Raw genomic sequence first — 22677 nt, forward strand, 5'->3', positions numbered from 1 at the left:
ATCCTGTGGCTGGGAGTGCTCACCTAGATCCTTGTTAATGACAAATTCATGTGCTTCCAATATTGGGAGCTGAAAGTTTAGCCAAAAGTGCTTTCTTGAGCTCCCTTTGCCTTGCTGCAGTGCAGTCTCTTTGAGTGTCTAGGTGATTTGAGGTGAAAAACAACCTGTCTAAAAATGAGGAACACTGGGTAGCTGGCAGGCATCTGGAAATCTTCCTGCCTGTGAGGTACTGAAACACCACAAGTAATAAGCAAAAGGTGCAGTCCTGAGTTACAACTGATGCTCCTGTCAGAATATTTACTGTGCCAGAGAGAGAATTAATTATGATTATAATTATTCAGAAGATAACTGAACAACTACCCCGGTTTATTCAGTAAAAATCCAGCTGCAGCCAGGTGTGTTGTTTAGTTTTTAAGTTGAGGAGAAGCTGATGGATGGGCACAACATATTAATTTTAACAGCTCCATCAGCGTGGGGGCAGAAATCAAAAGGATGATCTCAGTCATACAGAAGAATTCAAGAGGTTTTGTGTTCTTTCCCTTTAAAAAAGGGGGTTTGTTCTGTTCTTTAAAGTAAATTGCAGGAATCAAACCTGCTATGCCTGGACATCAGAGATTTTATGGAATCTGGACTTTGCTTGAAGATAATTTTAAAAAAATAATACCCCTAGCATGTGTCATGGTTAAAAAAATCGTAACTGATTTAACTTCATTTGTTTTCCATTTCACATAAAGATGAGTGATCCCTTCCCTCATCTTTAATGAATGGATATGAGTCAAAGGTATTTCATTATTCTATTTATAAAATAATGTAGTCTTATGAAGCAAGAGCCTTTTAGACTATGAAGTGCATAACAGGCATAATTGATGTGAAAGGAAGTACCATAATCCACACTGAGAAATAAAAATAAAAATGATTGTGACTTTTATTATCCCATGTGGTAGAATATCCCTGGCAATAAGGCATGGTCTTCTGGAGAGGCAATGCCAAACATTTTACCTCTCTCCTGGTGAGACAAACAATTGAGTTGCATTTTTACTGCACATCCCATCGTTCTTATTCCCTTTCCTGCTCAGCATCCAGTGCTTTTTAGGACAGGAGTGTGGTTTCCTTGTGCTGACAGTAGGATCATTATTGATGCCAAATGCTGACTTCTTGCTGGTAGCCCCTATTCTCTTTGTTGTGAGATGACTCTGTTCTTCATCTGAGTAAAGAATTGCCTACAGTGAACTCAGGCCTGCTTAATGGACAAGTGCAGAGTGACAGGAGAGCACAGATCAGTGCCTTAATGCAGAGCCCGTGGCTCCAGAGAGCCCCTGAGTTTGGGCCCTGTGCTCTGGTCCCCTGCAGCACAGTGTTGTTCTGGTCCAGATGCCTTCTCTTGTTTGCTGGTTGGGCGCTGATCCGTGATGACAAGCAGCGGATGGAGCGCGGCCTCTCCGCGAGACAAAAGTCAGAATTGCTCTGAAGAATTGCTCAGGTGACCTAATTTTGCCTTCCACAATCGATTTGTCAAAGGAACCACTACTTGGAGTGATACTGTGTGTCTAGAGTTTAACCTGCAGTCTGCAAAAATGATAACATTTAGGGCTGCTTTTCTTACCAAAAAACCCCAAAAAGTGTCCAGTAAAATCCAAAGCATGGGCATATAAACAAGCAGCATGCATCACAGGAATTGTGTCCCTGGAAGGTTTTGGCAAACCTTTCCAGCCTGTCTCAGCATGGTAATGGTCATTCTGAGATGCTCCTGGTGTATATGAGGCATTTCATAGAATCCTAGAATTCTTCAGGTTGGAAATGACCTTTAAGTTCATCGAGTCCAATTGTTCTTTTTCCGTGTCTGTGCTTTTACATTTGAGTGGTGACTGCATTGGATCTGCTGGCAGAATGTGAAACACCTGTAAAGAACCAAGAACGAGGAATCAAAGAATTATGAGTTCTTGGGAACAGAGAAAATGCAACGCCTGTTTTGGATCTCTTGGAATGACACAAGAAGTGTTTGCTTTATAAAGTCAGTACCAGTAGTATTTGCTGCTCACAGTGACCTGGCTCTGCAGCTGCTGGAGAGCAGGAATGCTTCTCCTGCCAGCAGGGTCATCTCTGCAGTTGCTGATGGTAAAACTCAGCTCCAGAACATCAGCCAGGGTGGGCATCAGTGGATGGTGTGTTCAGAGAGCTCCCTCTGCACTTCCTCTGATCACACGAGATTTGCTTGAAGCTTTTTCTGAAGATGTGCTTGAGACACCCATGTTTCACTGATTAAAAATAATTTTTGGGCTCATTGCTGAGAATTGTGAAATTTTGGTAGAGAGCTTCTCCTGCGTGGGAAATGGCAAATGTGACCTCGTACTGGCTACACGGGACGGAGGATTTCTGTGGTTCTGCTTTAAAGTGTGACCGCATTGGAGGGACAGCAAGACTTTGTCAGGCAAAGTCCTTCGGGGGTGTTTGTGAGCTCGGCAGGCGGTCAGGCAGCAGTCTGTGGGATGAATGGAGGGTGTAACCCCCTGTGTCCCCGAACCTTTCAGAGCCGGCTCTCTGTGGTGCTGCGCATCCTGCTCTGTCCAAGCGCCGGAGGGATGGAAGGTGAGCGGGAGCCGCTGCCGAGGGCCCTTCAGGACACACGGCGTGGGCTGCGAGCCAAATGACTTGTTTGGGTTGGCTGCCGTGGCTGCTGGCTGCTCTCGTCCCAGGGCCCGAGGGACCCGTCCCGGTCTGGGAGCGGATCCGCGCTAATTGCGGGCCGGGAGGAGCGGCAGGAGCGGGCTTGGCACGGCCAGCATCCCCGGCTCGGGCATTGCCCCGGGAGCCTGGAGCTGCCCCGGAACGCTGAACGCCACAGCCCAGCCGGGAGTTGGGTGTCTGTCTGAGATCACCCGGCTGAGGTGAGCGCCTAGAGCAGATTGCTGTAGCTGGTCTGGCGGGGGTGAATGGGCACGGCAGGAGCACCAGGTGATGGGCTTTGCACCAGCAGCAAACAACTCGTCCCATTTACAGGAAGCCTTACAAGAAGCTGCAGGGTGGCAAGTTGCGGTGAGTAGCAACCCTCGAGTACCATTCAGTGGCCGCAGAAAGCGCTGCTGCAGCATCCCGAAGCGCTGATGGATGTCCGCGTTTGCGCCCCGGTGCGAGCGGAGCGCAGCCCCGAGCGGGGCGGGATGCTCCGGAGAGGGCTGGAGGAATGTGCCGGCTATTTGTCTGCGCTCAAAAGTGGTTCCTCTGGAGGGGTCTGTCATCCCGGGAGGATGAAGAATGGTTGATCCCGCTCCGGGTGAGGAGGCTGCGCTCCCCGCGCGGCGCGCTGGAAAGCGCGGCCTGGATCGCGGGCCGGGACGAGCCCTGGCAGCCCCGCGCACTCGGGGTTGGTGGATTTACAGAGCTCAAGATCTAGATCTTGAGAAAAACATAAGCAACAGGTTTTTGTTACTCTTAGGCTCATATTTCAAAACGGGTCTTTCCTCTTCCCCCCCACCTTCATTTTTTTCCTTTGGAAATACCCATTGGAAATGGACTTTTGAGTGTTGGGAAGTGGAAAAACGTGCCATCGTTCTATTGCAGCGAACAGCATTTAGAAGAAACTGGAAATTTGTTTTCGGGCTGGTCAAGGGTGACCTCTTAGAATCCCAGGGACATTAAATATCATCTTGTTCCACCTCTCCACCATGGGCAGGGACACCTTCCACTATCCCAGGTTGCTCCAAGCCCCTGGTCTTGAATCCATATCTGCTCTGCAGACACGTGCAGGTCTGTTCCATGGTGAAGAGGAATAATCAGTGTTAATCAGTCAGCGTTAGAGACAACACTCTGGCACCTGGAGAAACGAGCTAAATCAGGAATTCTGTTAGTGGAGCAGCAGTGTGTGTTGTGTCATCAGTAAGTGGGGGTGTGTAGGGGCTGGGGCCCAGAGCATCCCTTATTCCTGGTGTGAGATCCATTCTCCCGCCTGGAGCTGCTCCTGGGGTGTGCCCTGCCCAGATGTGCCTCCAGGTCCGCAGCTGTTCCTCCCTGGAAGTGAGGCCAGGCCCTGGCACAGCTGCTCAGGGCAGTGGTGGAGCCCCTATCCCTGCAGCTGTGGCACTTGGGGTTTAGTGGTGGAAGTGGCAGCGCTTCCCTTCCATTTTACACCTGCTTTCTTATTGCTTTTGGCCCTCACTGGCACTGGTAAAGGATGTTTGGATTGTAGATGTGGGAGGGAGGTGCAGGGCAGCTGAAAGTGGTTTTTCAAGCTTGACTTTGTATGGGATGTTCGGCATGGGACCTAGAAACCTTATTCCTAATGTTGCTTAACTTCTTTATTTTTTTTTTTATTTTTTTTTTCTGCCATCCTTGTTTGTGAGTAACTAAGAGCGGGCATTTATTGGTTGTTAATTACCTCGGCATCCCTGCAGAAGCACTGGCACGCTGGGTGTGAAAGGGGGTGTGTGTGTCACGCCCTCCTCCAGCTGTGTGGGAGAGCCAGGCTCTGATGAAACCGCTGCTTGGGAAGGGTTTTTGCATGACTAACCAATCCAGCAATGGGGCTCGTTAATTGTGCAGAGCGTTTCGGTGAACAAATATTTACAAAGGAGAGTCACAGATAAAAAAAATGGTTTCTGGGTAATTTTGACTGTTTTTATGGAGGAAGTGTTGCCTCGGATGCAGAACGAACTAAGATCTGAGCACAGGTTGTGGTCCAAGCTGATGGGCACCGCAGGACATATTTATCCAAGATAAATCCTGGATCCCGTTAATACATATAATTATCCCAAAAGGCAGGTGCCAAGAGAGTGATGCCAGACTTTCCAGTGGTATCCAGTGCCAGGAAGAGGAGCAGTGACCGTAACCTAAACCACGCGAAGTTTCCCACCAGCACGAGGAAGAACTTCTGTACGTTGAGGACGGGAACAGGCTGCTCAGGGAGGCCGGGGCGTCTCCCTCCCTGGAGCCATTCCAACCTCACCTGGACGCGTTCCTGTGTCCCTCGTGTCGCTTGCTCCGGGCGCGCCCCTTTCCCGAGAGGAGGCGTCGGAGGCGGTGCCGGCCCCGCTGCCGCTCCCGGGCGGGCGGGACTCCACTCCGGCGCTTGTGTGCTGCCGGCGGCGCGGCCGGGCCCCGCCGCTCGCTGCGCTGCGCTGCCCGCCCCGGGGCGTGCGCCGGGCGCTCCGGCCCCGCTCCCGCGGCCCTTCCCGCGCCTGCCCGCCGGAGCCGCCCGCGGAAAGGGCACGCGAACACCCGCCCGGGGCCGCGGCAGCGCGCCCGCGCCGCGAACAATGAGCTCGCAAGCGGCTGCTGCAGCTCCCGCGCCGTGAAGAGCGGAGCCGGGCTCCGCGGGAGGAGGATGCGTGCGTGGATGGGGATGGGGATGGGGATGTGGATGTGAGCCGTCGCTCGGCGCCTCTCCGGGATGCCGCTGCCATGGACGCCGGCCGCCGGCGGGGAGCGCAGCCGGAGCCCAGCCTGACCCCGCCGCAGAGCGGGGTGTGACACCGGAGCTTTTTTTCTTTTTTTTTTTTTTCTTTAATTACTATTTATTTATTTCTTTTTTTTTTTTTAACCGGGTTGCAGTGGTTTGTGGCTGTGCGTTTCCAGCCACCGTCCATCCATCCATCCATCCATCCATCCATTCATCCATCCATCCATCGCTCTCGGCGCCGATGCCCGCTGCCTGAAGGGCAGAGCCATCATGTACCTCCTGGACAGCAGCGAGCCGCCGGCCGCCTCCTCGTCCCCCGAGAGGATGCAGCGGGGCACCCCGCAGAGGAAGACCGTGTACCGCATCTCGGTGACCATGGTGAAGAAGGAGCTGCTGGGGCCGGAGAGCGGCCGCGCCGGCCCCGAGCTGCCCCGGCGCGGGCGGAGCCGCCCGCCGGGCTCCTCCAGCCTCACCCGGGCCGGGCTGCTGCTGCTGGAGGAGGAGGAGGAGGGCGAGGAGGAAGGCGAGGAGCGGGACAGGGTCCCCAGCCCCTGCGGCCTCCGCACCTTCCGGACGCTGAGCACGGGGCAGCTGGAGCTGGGCCGCCTCAAGGTGCCGCGGAGAGCGGGGCCGCCCGCGCCCGGAGCATCCCCGCCCGGGGAGCAGCGGGACAGGGACGAGGGGCCCGGGGAGCCGGGCCCGGGGGAGCGGGGCCACAGCCCGCGGCGCCAGCTGCGGCGGAGCTTCAGCTTCAGGCACTGGAGCGGCGGCGGCGGCGCGGAGCCGGCCCGGGTGCGGCGGCACAGCAGCTCCGGCTGCCTGCCCGGGCCGCCGCCCGCCGCGCTGCCCGCCGAGCCCCCCGAGAAGCGCAACACGCTGGACGTGGGCGAGGTGCTGAGCCAGGCGGACCCGCTGTCCCGGCTGGAGCGCTGGGAGCGCAGCAAGAGCAAGAACCGGACCCTGGATAACAGCGACCTGCAGCGGCTCTCGGAGCGGCTGGGCCGGGAGAGCCCCGCCGCCGGCAGCGAGCACCGGCTGCTGCGCTTCTTCAGCGGCATCTTCGCCCGCAGGGACGGCCCCGCCGCCCTCTTCGGCAGCCCCCACGGCCGCTCCCCCCGCAGCAGCTTCTCCAGGTCCAGGGCTTATTTTAGCAGCCTCAGGAGAGCCGCCGTGGACATGCAGTCCAGCTCCGAGAGCATCAACGGGTCCCCCCATAAAGGTGCCCGTCCTTGTGTCCGTGTGGTTCGGCGTCGGTGCTGGGGGATGGATGGTGGGGTCAAGGGCCTGTCATGGGCAGGAGATGCTGCACTGGGTGGAGAAACCCTGGCACAGGTTGCCCAGAGGAGCTGTGGCTGCCCCTGCATCTCTGGAAGTGTCCAAAGCCAGGCTGGATGGAGCTTGTAGCAACCTGGGATAGCGGAAGGTGTGCCTGCCCATGGCAGGGCGTGGAATGAAATAGTGTTTAGGGTCCTTCCCAATCCAAACAATCCATGATTCTATGGATACAACGTGCTTTGAAGCACATGGTAGTGTAGGTCTGCAGAGTGCAGGTCAGGCTGAGTGTCCTCCTGAACCAAAAATCCCTCTCTGGGGTGGTTGGTTGTGCATTCTAGGACAGCTGAGCGAGGCAAGTGTCGCTCGTTTAATTATGGAATAGAAGCTGAACTGGAGTGCTGCTGTATATAGGTCACTGGGTGGCCCAGTGCTGCACAGCACTGGGACCTGCTCCTTTTGGGAAGACTTCTGTAATCTGAATGATGGGATGTGATGGTTACAAGTGGGCACTGCTGAAGAAGTGAGTGAATACGGGTGTAAGTGTCTCATAAATCCTAAATGTTGATTGTAGTAAAAGAGCTTGAACTGAGTTAGATGTTTTTGAAAAACACGGTACAGACTTAGAAGCCGCACTCTTGGAATTATTTTATTATTTGAGTCATTTTATATAGCTGTGTACAAATTAGCTGGAGCGTTTCTAGTCTAGGTGGAAATCAGATAGAGAAGTCTGGGGGTTTGTGAATCCCTCAGATACTAGAAAAACTTGAACAAGAACCTTAGTGTGGGATGGAGGTACCTTACTGTGGGACAGCAGGGAAGAGCTGACGAGCTGCTTTCTGTGAGGATCTGGAAGGATCCCGGTATCGTTGGCTGGGACGTGTCAAACCAGAAATGCTGGTTGTGGAGCTTCGTTGTGAGATGGTGCTTTCTTCTAGCTGTGCTTTCAGATCTTTAATAAGTACCTGTGATGAAACATTTAACCAGCAATTATAGTCGCCTTTGAGCACTAAGTGCTTATCAGGTGGCAAACGATCTCCGAGTTGGTGCTTTTCTGAAAATACGATTCTCAATTAGATTAAGCCTTCATAAAGGCCCAGGTACAGCAGAGGATGGTGTGGAGTTGGGCCCAGGTGGTTTACTGTGGAAATAAATAATAAATCAGTATTTATATAATAAAGCAGTAACCACCTGCCAGCCCCTTCTATATCCAGAGCTCCTGCTGCGAGTGGAGTGTGCCCAGAGTCTGAGGCACGAGGAGCAGAGCCAAATATTTAGACCTAGTAACTGAGGACTGTAAGGTTTTATTGATGTAGAGGCATTCATGTGGGCTTATAATAATCTTGACGGAAATTGTGGTCTGACCTTGGTTAAAGTTCAAGGTAACCACAACAGAGAATTACTTCATTGGGCTCTTTATGCCTGTCCTGTGCCAACACACTCTGACTTGCTCCCTTCCAACATGTACTGGAGCACAGCCCTCCCAGCCAGGGAGGAGGCTGCAGTTAATCAATAACTCTGGGTACACAGCACTAAGATGTTCCAGAGATGTTCTTCAGTGCCTGCCCCTGCCAAGTGTGTCTGGTGCAATGAAGCCTTGAGGCTTGTTCTCCAGAAAGTGTGTCCCTGTGTCCCAGCCATGTGGCTGCAGCAGGCAGCAGTGTGGCAGGCTTGTGGTATGGGTTAGCAGGCTGGTGTGCTCTGTTTCCCTCCTTTTTCCCATCAAATTGCAGCTTGGGAAACAAGCTTGTGCAGAGCTCCAGCTGTTGCTCACTGGTGACTGCTAGAAAGCTGAACTTGAACTGATTTGTCTTTAATTTCTCCTACTATATGTTAAGAAAAATGGTTAATTAGATATTGTGATTAGCATGCCAGATATATTTTAATATTTTAAGGTTGGAACAAGCTGCTGTTCAACCAGAACTTGTCTTTTGCTTCTTGTAGTTGATGTGGAGCTGGTGTACTCTTGACACACCTGTGCACAGATTCTGGAGTAATTGCAGACACACAGGTGGAACCTTAATTTCAGTGTGGGTTTTATTCCTTGGAAACTTGAAGGAATTCTTGGCTGTGAGGGCAGGCAGGCCCTGGCACAGGGTGCCCAGAGAGGCTGTGGCTGCCTCTGGATCCCTGGAAGTGTCCAAGGCCAGGTTGGGACAGGGCTGGGACACCTGGGGGACACTTGTCCCACACCTGGGACACAGTGGAAGGCGTCCCTGCCCATGGCAGGGGGTGGGATGAGATGGGCTTTAAGGTCTCTCCTAACCCAAACCAGTCTGTGATTTTATGATTCTACACTTGTTTCCCTCATGGCCTTGGTGTTCTCTGTGTTTGGTGCTGTGCATGAGTTATTTGATTTTGTACTTGCAACAAAAAGCCTGCCCAGGGTCTTAAGAGAAAGTAGAAGTTTTAAAAAATGGAGCTTGTTTGCATTTTTGCTTGAAATATTCACCTGGGTACTGTGATGCCTACTTGGATGATATTTCCTGAAAATAAATAGCTTACTTTACCTACCACAGTCAGATATAACATAATTTTGAACAAGTTTTTAAGCAGAAGAGTCAAGAATTTTTAAATCTACATGTTTTTGATGTTACTGAGTCTGACTTAGGCTGTGAAGTCGGTGAAGGTTGATTTTTGGCTGGGATCAGTCTGTAGACTCTCAGTAGTTATTCATGCTGTCACTAAACAGCCCTTGAGCATCAAACCTTTTCTATTTGCTGTGATACTGTTGGCCTCAAATCCTATGCAAGCAACACTTCCCAAAACCTGTGCAAGGGAAAGCAGGGGATCAGTTTATTTGACAGAAATAAGTTTTTCTATCTGCATGACCACTGTCCCCAAAGGCAAAAAGAGAAACTTCCATAACTTCAAGCCAGAAAAGTTATTTATGCCTTAAACTCTTTAGAAGAAGTCCTTAAGGGGAATGTTATTCTTCATCTAAACTTTTTTTCTCCTTGAAGTCTTCTTGATTCTTTCCTGATGAGAGGAACCCTTGCTGCTCTGGAGGAAGAGGAGGAGGATGCTTCGGAGGCTGTTGGGGGTGGTGTTAAAATAAGTTGGTTTTTTTTTCAGTGGTTCTCACTTGTTGCTTTTGTTTTGAGATAAATTTGTTTGAATAACCTCTCTTTAGGATATACTAAGCAGATCTGGGTATCAAAACCGTTGACTATCAAGAAGAGTTTATCATTATAATATGATAAACTTCTCTTTTGAGGTTTTTTCCCCCGAGGTTTTAGAGGAGTTAGTTCTAAGCTCTTATCTCAAATTCTCTGCAGCTTAGAGTCGTGGGAAGCAGGGGAAGGCTGCTGAGTGATCTCTGTTGGAGGCCTCCAGCCTTTTCCTTGCAGAGCTTCACTTGAGATAATTCTTGTTAGTTCAGTGTCATCTCCTTGCTGCCCTGGTCGCTGCTCTGCTGTGCTGCTGGCATTCCCAGTGCAGCCCCGTTTGCCTGATGTGCGCTGGCACGGATGAGTGGGCAGAGATCTGGAGCACATGGCACTGGAGCAGTAAGATGCAAATGCACTGGAACTGGTCCTGCGTGGCTGCCTGGGCTGTAGCTGCAGGTTTTTGGTGCTGTGCTGACATAAGAAAATCTTTTTCAGCGCTGGAGTCTCCCTGATTTCATGAACTAAAAGCCTTCTAAGGACTCTTTCAGTTCTTGTGAGTGTTGTCTAGAGGTTGTTATGAAAATAAAACCCAGAAGATAAATATATTGCAGTTGGGGTCAAGCATTTTCAAACATTGTCTAAGAGGGTTTTTTTATTATTATTTATTGGGTAGGTCTTGTGTCAAGCAAAATGAATGCCAGCTGCACTGATAGAGCCAGGTGATTAAGAACTGAACTGGTATTAAGGTCACTGGCTGAATTAGAGAATGAGATGGATTAATGTTTGCACAATATTGAAGTATGTGCCAGATGCTAGCAGCTGTGGTCTTTGTTTTTCTCTTAAAACTGAAAAGAAATGTAGAATTTTAATGCCTCTGCTATAAACTTGACACTTAAATGCCTAATGGCAGTAAGAGTTACTCTGAATACTTCTGTGAAGCGTTGTGCAGGCGTTCATCTCCATTCCCTCCCAGTAGGAGCTCTGTAAATTGAATTAGTGTTCTGTTGTTCTGCCTGTTCTTGCTTTACCACTCCAGGTAACCATGTGCTTATCTCATGAAGCTCATGCAGATGACCAAAGCACAGTTTGCACAAGGGAAAGAAACATTCAGAAACATGATGCTCCTTTTCCTTTCCTCCTGATTCCTTGCCTTGAATCTGAGGTGCTCAGTATGAGGAGAAGCCCAGTGCCAGTCCTTGTGTCACAGCAACCCCTGCAGCACTGCAGGCTGAGGGAGGAGTGGGATCCGTAAGGAAAGGCCCTGGCAGTGTTGGTGATGTCCTGAACAGGAGCCCAGGTGGCCAAGAGGCCCTGGGCTGTGCCAGCCATGGTGGGACAGCCCCAGGACAGGGCCCGGCCCCTCCAGGGCTGTGTCCAGCTCTGGGCCCTCCGGCCAGAGGGACACCGAGGGGCTGGAGCCTGTCCAGGGCAGGGAATGAGCTGGGGAGGGGCTGAGGGAGCTGGGAAGGGGCTCAGCCTGGAGAAAAGGAGGCTCAGGGGGCCCTTGTGGCTCTGCACAACTCCCTGCCAGGAGGGGACAGCCGGGGGATCGGGCTCTGCTCCAGGGAACAGGGACAGGAGGAGAGGGAACGGCCTCAGGCTGGGCAGGGGAGGCTCAGGGTGCACACCAGGAGAATTTCTCCATGGAAAGGGTGTCAGGCACTGGAAGGGGCTCCCCAGAGAGGTTTGGAGTCCCCATCCCTGGAGGTGTTCAGGAAACACCTGGACGTGGCACTCAGAGCTCTGGGCTGGGGACAAGGTGGGGATCAGTCACAGCTTTAGCCCAGTGGCCTTGGAGGGCATGTCCAGCCTAAACAATTCTGTGATTCTGGAGGGCACTGGGATCCTCTGGAACTCTGCTCATCCTGGCCAGTCTGCAGTTACTGGTTTTTCAGAGGTGGCAGATGAGCTTTTTCCTGAGACCAGGGGAGCGCTTTAAGCTGCTCATAGTTGCTGCATGACTTGACTGCAGTTCTTTGCTGGATGTAATGGTCATTTTGCCCTCCAAAGTGAAATCACTGGTACCAGATGCTGAACCCTTCCTCTCTCTAGTGAAGCAGCCAGAACCTGCCATCACTCCCATGTCACAAAATACAATTTCAAAGCAGTGTCAGTTCATTAGCAGGGCTGCATCCAGGTCTTGGATTCCTAGATCACCACTGAAGAACCACTTGGGTGTATTTGAAGAAGCAGTTTGGCTCTCTGCTGCACAGCAGAGCTAATTTTGATCCTACAGAGCTGATGACCAGCAGCAGTTGAGCACTGATTGCCCAAGTTCAACTCTCCAGTCACCAAATAATGAGTGTAAAATGATGGAGTGTGCTGGGGTTTTCTTTGGCATGGCCATAACCTCAGGAATCAGTGTTTGGAAAGCAGGGAGCAGCACATGTTTTAAATGCCTGAATATTCCTTTTCACTTTGTGCTGCATAGGATTTAACAAGAAATCATTAATGCAGACTGTTAATGTGCTGGTGTTACTTTTGATAAGTGGTGTTGGGATTTCCCCATGGCAACTGCAGTAAACACACAGCGAGAGGCGATTCTGCCAAAAACCACAGAATGGCTTTTTTCATGTGCGAGGAAAAAGAAGTGTCAGTGTATTGAGCCCGTGAAACTATCATCTATTTTGTTCATGAAAAGCATCCAGCATAAAGCTATTATCTTGATTTGAGCTGAAAAGGGGGAGCTTGATGATTTCTGATGGTTCAGGCTGGTACACAATGACAGTGTGTGACAAATACTTGTGCTTTATTGACAAAATAGTACCAAATGTTTCCCTAACGCAGAGCAGGCGGCAAGTGCCAGCCAGAGAATAAGCAAACAGCGCTCTGGAGCTTTCTGCAATCTTGTTTTGATCATCACACACGACATTAATGGTTGCCCTTGTTATTTATTGAGGTTTCCTTTGGGAATAAGAAGGGAAGCAAGGCAGGGAGAGCTGCAGTGCAGCTGTTGGGCTGCAGGAGCAGCTGGAAGGGCTTTGGGACAGGCAGGGACTCAGGGCAGCGTGTTTGTCAGGAGGGTCACTTGGTCAGCAGGGCTCATTTGGAGGGTGTTTGTGGAGTGGGTTCTCTTGAGCCATCACATAACCCACCTCGGTACTTGTTCTCGTGTTCTGGGTTGTGTGGAGGCTGCCCAGATGAAGATGTAAAGGTCAATTGTGTGAAGGGATAACCCAGAGTAAATCTCTCCATGCATTGAGATGTTGCAGCAGGGGCTTTGTGAGGAGCCCTGTAGGATCTGGCTGTAATGTCAGTGCAGTCCCTGGGGTTTACGAGGTAGGCACCTCTGCATTTCCTGCCTGTAAATGTTCCACCTGGCTGGTACTCACAGTCTGTCTCCTTCCTTTGAGAAATGCTCCCTCTATACTGCCTGACACCCGTTATTTGTACCTTTATTTTCACTAGCCTGTAGACAGAGAGAGCTATTGAATTAAAGATTCAGCAATGTCAGTTCTGGTTATATCAAGCAACTTTGTTTTTTAAATGAATTGATGATGTGTCTCAACTGCTGAGCTTGGGGAAGTTAATTTCATCCTTGAAGGTACTTAATAAGAAATAAATTCAAAGTTTCTTGGGAAAATCCCAGTCTTAGTAAAGGGTTCTTGTTCTTCCCAGCTCCCATTTTGTGAATGAAGCCTCCCAGCAGATCTTTCCTCCTTGGAAGGATTAGATGCTGATGTTTTGCTACTTAGATATGAAGGGGAGCTCAAATACTGTGCTGAGTGCTGCCAGCTCCTGGTGCTTCCAAGTATTTATAATCCCTCTTTGTTTGCATGCATTTGTCAGTCAGCTTGTCTGGCTCCTTTGACAGGGAATCTGGATTCCTGAAAGTGCTGCTTTAGGACTTGGTGTGTGTATACATATACATGTGTGGGGTTTGGGAAGAGGGTTCTGCATTGCTGATGCAAGTTTTTTTCCCTCTTATTCCCATGCAAACAGTTGCTTAACAGCAGTGCCAATGTATTAAACATAAGGGAAAACTCTTGAAAAAGTGGGTGCTGAGCCACTCAGTGCAGCTGGATTTGATTTGATTTGTAGGGATGTGTAAGGCATTTATAGAGCTGACTCCCTCCTTAGTTTCTCTGCTGCTTCTGTGGGTGCAGATGTTATTTAGGTGTTAAAAGCACAATATTTCACCTTAATGAGTTACTGTTTGTTCTCACTCCTAAATGGCACTTACTTTCTTAGGCTGAAACCTGAGAAATCAGCAGTGGCCCTGAACCATTATGAGCATTCCTGCAGAGGTGATGCTCTCCCTGCTCCCAGAGTCTTCTTTGGGATGAGTGTCAGAGTGACAGAGTGCCTGAGACATCTCCTGCTTTTCCAGGGCTCATGGTGTGTTCATATCTGGGGTTAAATGCCTGGGAAACTGGGATGTTGACCCAACTGTTCCTTATGCAACATCCCAACTCAGAAGCTCCTCTGTTCAGAAATACAGAAATATTTATGTTGGCAAGGCAACAGCTTTTATGCCTCGACCTCTGCAGGGAAAAATCTGAGTTTGTGCTCATGGAGGATACAAGGTTTAGCTTTTCTCCAGTTTTGATTACTAAAGCTGTTAAAATTGACCCTGTGTTGCTCTTCACAGCTTTCAGGGGTTTGTGCTCAGCCTTGGAGAGAAATTAAAATTTCGTCTTCTCTCACCTGACTTGAATTGAAAAATCACCTGGTTTGCCTCACTTGTTAAATTTGTCAGTGAAGAGTTTGTTTTAATAAAAAGAGGCTGTTTACTGCCCTCAGGAGAAGGTGTTATCTTTGATTTTGTGCTGTTTGGCCAGGAATTTCCTCAGATTTCCACCATGGGGTTGGGCAGCCTCCTGCTGTTCAAGGGTTAACTAGAGATATTTTTAATTCCGTGTAGATTGTGCATGACAGGGTTGTTTCCCAAGGGTCAGAGGAAGAAGAAGGCAACACTAAAGGACTCTTTCTGAAAAAAAGATGTTTTAAAAGCAGTCCCTGGGAGTGAAAAGCCTCTTTCAGCTCTTGTTTGCAGGGCACTGTCTCTGTGGGGTCACCTGGGTTTTAGTGAAGTGCCTTTGAATGCAAGCAGTTCTGGCCAAAATACGTTATTTTTGTATCTGATTCCAATCTCTCAAAAATATCTTAACATGTCTTAAGTCTTCAAAAGTCTGAAGTTCTCAGAAAAAACCCTCTTTATTTTCAGTTTAGGTGTCTGCAGAGCTTCCCAGGTGACTCAGGGTGAGGTTATTTGAGAATGACAGGCTCTGAAAAGAGCAGGTTGGGATCAGATAAGAGAGATGCATGTTTGACTGTGCATAAAGATGTGTCAACAGCTTGATTATTTCTGTGTGTGTGCACCAGAGGCATGGAAATGCTGGGAGTCTGTTTGGCTGCCTTCAAAACTTGTGGGAATCCTTCCCTTTTTGCCCCTGCTTATCTCTTGGTCTTGTGAACACAAAGGGTGGGGAGCGAAAAGCGAAATCCTGCAGTTGGTTTGCTTTATGTTGGGACTTAAACATTCCTGAGATTATTGCCACATTTTACTACAGCCACCTGCTTTACCTCCTCACTCTGCAGAGCCCCAGGTGTGTCTCCTGACTGCTGTCTGCCCCTGAATCACCTGCTCACGCTGTTGACCTGCAGCCCTTTGAGCTGGCTCTATTTTTAACTTCAAGCAGGCAGGAGAATTCATGCTAAGCAGAGGCTGAGCAGACAGCACTGCAGTCATCTAAAGCCTTGCTGCTGCTCTGAGTGCCCCCTTCCTTCAGGAAACACAGCTGGTAGTGTGGGAGAACTTGTTCTGGAAAGCACTTTGAGAGATGCCCAAATTAAAACAAATATATATATATATACACACACATATATATATATTTATACACATACACATATATATATATATATATATATATATATATATATATACACACACACACACACACACACATATATATATACACATACATACATATATATATATATATACATACATACATTTATATATATATACATACATACATATATATATACATACATATATATATATGTTTAGTCATGGAATCTGAACGTTTTTTAGTTGTGCCTGTCAAACAGAAACCCAATGGCTGGTATTTTATATGAAGGCTGTAAAACTTTGTTTTCCATTTTGGCAGATGGTTTTATTCTGTTTAACTCTGATTAAGGTGTCACAGTCCTGGGCAGATGTGCTGAGGTGCTTGTGCAGTGCTGCCTTGCCCTGCTTCTGTGTATTTCTGCCACAGTGGCCAAGTTCCCCTTCAGTGCTGGAGCTAAAAACCCAGAGGAGACCTTTCCCTGAGCTCTCCCTGGCCGTGTAAGAGCAGCTCATAGCCCCAGATACCCTTCCCAGGCTGGCAGCTTACTGGCAGGAACAAATAATCTCCCCTGGAAGGACAGTGGGGATTAAAGTGCAGGTCAGGGCTTGTCCTTTGGCTCTGGCACATCTCTCAGCACCTGCTGTTTGATGTTCATGGAGGCTCCTTGTACCTGGAGCATTCCTGGTTCCTGCAGATGAGCAGGGTGTCAGTTCCACTCATTGCTTTTTCCCACATCCTCCCACCTAAATCTCAGCCAGGGCAGCACCAGGATTCATGTTATCCTTTGTTTAAGGAGGGAATCTTTCTGTTGGGTGGCTTTTACTGGTAGTTTTCATCTGGTCACTTTGGGACCCATCCTGATTTGGGGTGGTGAAATAGCAGTGCTTGATTTTGAGGGGCCTTTGTGTCCCCTCTGAATAAGTCTGAGGGTCTGCAGGGAAGCATCTTGGAAGCAGGACTTTCCTGGGGTTGCCTTGGTAGGGAGAACAGAACAGAAAGCTGCATTTAAAATAAGGGACTCCAGAACAAAGTGGGATTTATTTGCTGTGTTAATTCCAGTTTTGTTCTTGGTAACTGTTAAATGATGCTGTATTAACTCCTTCCTATGATTAGATGCCTTTTGCCATGAAAATGCAATTTCAATTTCCTTGTGGATCATGGATTGCAGACCCTCAATGTCTGTGTGGGCACCTTGTGGGCTCTCCCCTGGGAATCCTTTCATTCAGGTGGCTTGGAGTAGAAATGAGCACCCTGAAGGAAACTGCTCTTGGAGTCCATCCTGGAAGTGTCTCTGGCAGGAGCAGAGGCTGTGCCTGTCCAGGGTGCCTGCAGTGACCAGGCTGAGGTGCTAAGGTGAAGCTCTTCTTTATTCTTACAGGGTGTGTTCCTGTCACAGCTTGCCTTAACCTCTACCCTCACCAAGTATGTCAGGAATTGGCTGATAACAAATCCCTTTCCATCCCCAAATACAGAAGGCATGGAGTGTGATCTGAGTGTGCCTGCTCTGCTTTGTATTTTTAGGGCCCCCAGGTTGAGAATGAGCAGTGTCAGTGTGATGTTGCCCAGAGACAGTGTGGTAAAGCTGGAGACAGGTTGTTTTTGTGTGGAGGAACTGATGGAAAACCAGCTTTGGGTGGGTGATGGAGCTGCTTATGATGCAGAAATGATTGCTGATTGCTGTTTCCCCAGGTGTCACTGCCCTGTCCCCAGGTGCCACTGCTGGTGGCTCTGAGGTGCCTCTGGGTGTCTCTTGCTCCATGCTGGCTTTTCCAGCCCACTCACAGCTGCCCTTGGGGAATGAAACCAGAGGAATTTAACTATTCCTTCCCTCCTGCTGAGGTACCCAGCCAAGCTCCAGGGATGGAGAATTCCCACTCCCACTCTCACTGCTACAGCAGGGTTACATGGTTCACACTCTAGATAAAAAGCTGATTTCTTTCTGGAGCCAATCTGAGTTCCTTTCCTGCAGAATAATCCCAGGAATGTGTCACTGCAGTCATCACAAGCACTGCTGGTCTTTGCTGTGTGCATGTGCTGTCCCCTGTCCCCAGCACCAGCACTCCTCAGGGGAGGAGGAAGGAAAGGGTTTTGTGCAGTAAAAACAGAACAAAAACCACAGCAAACACGTAAAGCATCTTTTTTCCCCTGCTCAGATTAATAAAAATGGATTTCTGTGTGTTTTTTCAGTCCTTCACATAATGAGCTTTGATAAATAAACAAGCAGTGAGGGCTGGATGAGAGCTCAAGGAGCCTCATGTAACCTCCACAAAGGGCTTGCCAGATAAACCAAGGCTAAATTTGGGCTCACACCACTGCAGTTTAGCTTATCTTACCAGCTCCTGTACCCTTTTCTTAGCCAGTCTTAGGGAAATTTTTTTTTCTTAATTCCCTTTTTTCCAGGAATTCCCTTTTTTCCAATGGCATGGCATTTTGGGGTGGGGGGGGGGATTACATATGACTTATTTACATATATAAATATATATATCTAAAAATACATGTGATTTTTAGATAATGTATAAATCCATGTCAGATGAAGTCTGCTTTCAGTGCTTTTATTTCAGGCACATTCCTATGCATATTTAATAATTTTATGGCTGTGGCTGAGCTGCTGAGCTGTTTGGTAGGAGTTTGGAGTTAGGCTGTGTCCTTGCTCTCTGGGCTGGGAATTTTTGAGTAATAAATGCAGTTGTGTTTAACTCCAACTCATGAAATCACTTACAGTGAATTTTACCACCTTTATTTCTTCATGTTTGTTTAGTGGAATATGCACCCAGCAGGCCAAACCTAGGAAAAAGTGATTGCAGAACCAATAAAATCAGCTGGGTGTTGAAATAAGCAGTTTTGCAGCATTCTCACTTGTACTTTTTTCCTTCATTTCAATGTCATGTTTTTTCCAGTGGATGACTTGTGCTTAAAACCTTGGGTCTCAAAGTGGTTGTGAGGATTTCTGTCATTTTGTTGGGGGTTTTAAGGACACTTTTAATGGTTCTGTCACAGATTTTGGCAGCATTTTTGAGGAGCATTTCCAGGACATTGTAATAGGTACATGAAGTGGGAGCCAGATTCCAGCTGGAATTACAGCACAGCTTTTGAAATCTTGAGTCTTTGAGGTTCTGGTCACCTGAATTTTCAGGGAGGAGTGTGGCAACTCTATGGTTGTTTATATTAAAGTGAGATTTAAGTATAGGATTTTCTTGGAAAATACCATTAGAGGCTGGGGGATCAATGCAAAACCCCAAAGGTCAAGTTTTCAGCAGACTCTTGTGCTGTTCATAGCTTTTGTCCCTGGGCCTGTTATAAATCACTTCTGGAAATAATTTGGGAATTACTGAGAAGAACTTCAACAGCCTTGAAGGAGGAGACATCATGTGCTGAAGCAGCCTTGAAAGAGTGGAATCCCATTTCTCCTTTATTGTGTTTGGGGGCAGGCAAGGGGATTTGTGAGCTCTGGGGTTCCTCAGCTCAGGTTTGGGTATTGCTCTCCTGATAAAGGATCTGCTTTTAGCTCCAGGGGGTTTTAGTCCATAATGCCAGTGGGGATGTCATGTTTTGGGATAAATGACTGACTTTGTGAGGATCTAATTGACAAATGCTTCATTATAGCCTCAAAATGCTGAATCTCACTGTGTGTCTGTGTTGGGGGAGACACTGAGGTACAGGCTGTCAAATACAGTGTCTGTATCAAAGGGTTGGAAATTTAAGTCCTTGTTGTTTGGTTTATGCAGAAAATCTTATAATTCCTCATTTAATTTAATTCATCTTGGACATTCTATTCTCCAGATATCAGTTGGGTAATGTCAGCTTTCCACTTCTTATGCTGTGATTTCCAGTAGCTCCTTTTTAAAATTCAGCATATTTCCCTTTTTTTTTTTTTTTAACAATAAGGATTGTGGTGACATCTCCACTTGATTTAAAAGATAAATGCCTGACTCTGGGGAGTTCAGCTGTCTGAAAACACCTTTAAAGTTTTTTTTTCCTCCAGGTGAAAATGCTCCCTTTCTTTGTTGAAAGTGGGAATGAGTGTGGCAGGTGGTGAATTGGGGAAGGATGGAGGGATGGAGCCTTGGGTCACTCAAGTGGCAGAGCAAAACCTTGTGAGCAGGCAGTGCAGTGGTGAGAGCAGCCAGAGGATTTCAGTTCTTGGTGTCAGGGTTTAATTCAGAGGCACAATTTTCAGCCTGAAATCCATAGTGGGTTTCTTTACTGCATTTACCTCAGGCTTTTCCTTCATGTGGAGACTGGTCTGTACAGAGATTTCTGCATGCAGCAATTCTTTGGGAGCCCTCTGTGACTGCCTGCCTGCTTTTTTAATGGGGAAAAACTCATGTAATGCTTCCCTAGATAATTTCATTCATTCTTCTTGTGTATTACAGTGCCTAAAGCAATTTAATAGGTAACACAGTTTGATTTTTTTTTTCCTGCTGTAGCCTTGGTATAATTCACCATGATAATTGCTTTAGAGGTTTACAGATGACAGACATGTCTGGTTGTAAGTGCACACCTAGCTTAGCTGCTTAGAATAAGGTTGGACTTGATCTTGGAGGTCTTTTCCATGCTGACTTTTCTGTGATTTTAACAGGGATGCAGACACTTTCTGATGTGCATCCACAGTGCTTGGGGTGGAGCAGGGGTTGTTGGTGATGCTCATCTGTAATGCTGGGCAGGGTTAATAAAAATCACATCACAAGAAGGATTTGAGCAGCATTTAAGGAGCCTGAGGCACCTCTGGAAGCAGGGATGTAAGGTTACATGAAGGAGGGTGGTTTCATCCTGTGCAAGGTAATGTGTTCAGGCTGTATTGTCCACTGTCCAGCTTTTCCATCAAAAAAGGTGTTTTCTTTAAAAGCAGAAAACTGCTGTCAGCCTTCTCCTGGCCTCCTGTATTCCTGCCAGAGGGAAGGGCAGCAGGATGTGATCCTCCTCCTCTTTTAGGCTCCCTGATAAACTGTGCTCCCAGTGAAGTGGCCAGTGCTAAAATGATATGTAAATACTCTTGCCTTGGAGGCTGGCACCATGCAGATAAGGGGAGCAAATTGTCCTGAGATATTCATCTTGTGGTCTGAATAAGGGGAGAAGGAGTTGGACAATAGGGATTATCTGAAATCTGTATTCTGTACCTACCCATGGCAACTCAAACTATTCTGTGATTCTTAATATTATTAAACTGCAATTATATTTTTACATAAATGCACAGGAGCTGCTAGAACTGTTCACCCTGCTTTTATTTAATAGTGAATGTTCTGTTGCATGCCCAGGTGTATCTTGTCAGATCCCTGTGGTCTCCTCATCTCTCTGAGTTGGTTGTAGTTTGCACAAGGTGGTGGAACAGCACCTTTTAAAGGCTGATTAATATTTGTGTGAGTCAGCAGGGACATGAATGGTGGGTGGTCCTCAGCCCACCAGGAAATGCTTTTGCAGCTGATAAAGGTGAGGTGTTAGCTGGAGCCAGCTGGTACAGATGGCATTACCTTTGCCTTGTGTCAGAATGGTCTGGAGACTTGGATTTCGGGTGCTGGGGGTCACCCAAACCACTCTTATTAAAATGACTTGGGTTTTCTTGTCTGCCTCTTGCTGGTGTTTAGGATAATAGTGTTTTATTTATTCATAAATGTGGAAAAACCCTTAGAGTTTTGTGGAATGAGGAGATTTCACTGCTGGGATTGCTTTGCCACCATATATTAAGGTTTGTCCCCTCATTTTCTTGCATATATGGATAAGAAGCACATCTGCTTCATCTGCTGATTTCTGTATTAGACAAGCTTGGGATTTCTCTAAACAGAACACTTGGAGCAGGAGGCTCCTCACTTTGCCAGCTCTGCTTCCATCAGGTACAGCTTGATGCCATTTTTCTAATCCTGAGGTTAGAAATGTCTTGAGCAGTCAAGAGAAAAAAATCTGGAATGTGGTTGGAGCAACCTTACAGCCATCATTTGGGACTGAGTTACAAGTGGAAACTTGTTGGCTTGTTAGAAAAGCAGTGAACTTGTGCTGGGAAAGTGAGGTTTTCATATTCCATGCCTTTGGGAGCAGTTTCCTAGAGCTAGGTGAAGACAGTAAATTTGGAAATGCTTGTTTTTCTTTTGGTTTCAAACCCATGCCTACTATTATTAGGTTCAGGCTTTTATCTTATAAATAGTATTATTTGTTGACAGTGTGACCTGCAGTATGGTAAACCCCCATCTGCTGTGAATTAAGTTAAAAGGTCAGCAAAGGCAATTAGAAATGTGCTAGAATTATTAAAATAAGGTATCTACTGAAATTGCCACATCCCTTGAAGCATTCCAACCAGGCTGGATGAGGCTTGGAGCAACCTGGCCTAGTGGAAGGTGTCCCTGCCCATGGAAGGGGGTGAAATGAGATGGGATTTAAGGTCTCTTCACATTCAGACCATCCTGGGATTCTGTGGTGCCTTCAAAATCCACTGGCTCCTCAACAGGGAATGAAAATGTGGATGCTGGAGAAGAAATTCCAGTATTGTTGGGATTTAGCTTGTGCAAATGTCTTGTGGCATTTCAAATAAATTGAAGGGGGAAGAGCCCCCTTCCCAGACAGAGCTTTTGATGATGCTCTGGGGGTGGCCAGGCTCTGGTTCCCTTGCACAGCCTCCATAAAAATGCTGGAAGGACTGAGTGCTAAAAATACATCCTTAACCCCACAGCATGGTTTGTCTTGGCCTTCCTGGAGGAACCAATCCCTTTAATTAGTAAGACAGTCAAGTTTATTTTGGGGTTTGCTTTGTTTTCATTCTGGGATGTGAACTCTTATGCACTGCAGCTTAAAAAAAACCGCAGAATGCTGTGGCTGTGCTGGGGTCTGCTCCAGCTGCTGGCAGCAGCTGCAGCCTGCTCTGTGCTCCTCATCCCCCTGCCTGGGCCTGGGAAAAAATAAATCCATTTAAACGGGGAGGAGGAGCCAGGAATTGTTTTGCTCTGCCCCAGTAGCTGCCTGGATGTGCTAAGCACGTGTTGTCTGTGTGTGATGCTAAGGGCAGAGCTCCCTGGCTCTGTGCAGGGGCAGCTTTGGGAGCTCCCTGGCAGGGCAGAGCTGGTCCCTCTGGGCTCTGCTGCTGCTTTTGGGGGGCTTTCTTGGGATTTGGAAGCTGTGGCTG

The 22677-nt window shown here is 48.1% G+C and overlaps 1 protein-coding gene across 8 annotated transcripts in view; it reads left to right on the forward strand.

Annotated features, from left to right (window-relative positions):
- AGAP1 (ArfGAP with GTPase domain, ankyrin repeat and PH domain 1) overlaps window positions 1–22677 on the forward strand; it is a 304896-nt gene that overhangs the window by 58350 nt on the left and 223869 nt on the right. The window contains exon 1 of one of the 8 annotated variants that reach the window (XM_056495963.1): window positions 5594–6611. The exons of 5 other annotated variants lie outside the window; for them this stretch is intronic. In XM_056495963.1, the coding sequence (XP_056351938.1) occupies window positions 5663–6611 (949 nt within the window). In that variant the 5' untranslated portion in view covers window positions 5594–5662. Of the gene's footprint in view, window positions 1–5593; window positions 6612–22677 lie in introns of those variants that run through there. 2 more of the 8 variants (XM_056495961.1, XM_056495962.1) reach the window with 2 other exon arrangements.

The sequence above is a fragment of the Oenanthe melanoleuca genome, chromosome 7 (genome assembly GCF_029582105.1).
Source record: "Oenanthe melanoleuca isolate GR-GAL-2019-014 chromosome 7, OMel1.0, whole genome shotgun sequence".
NCBI classification, from domain to species: Eukaryota; Metazoa; Chordata; class Aves; order Passeriformes; family Muscicapidae; genus Oenanthe; species Oenanthe melanoleuca.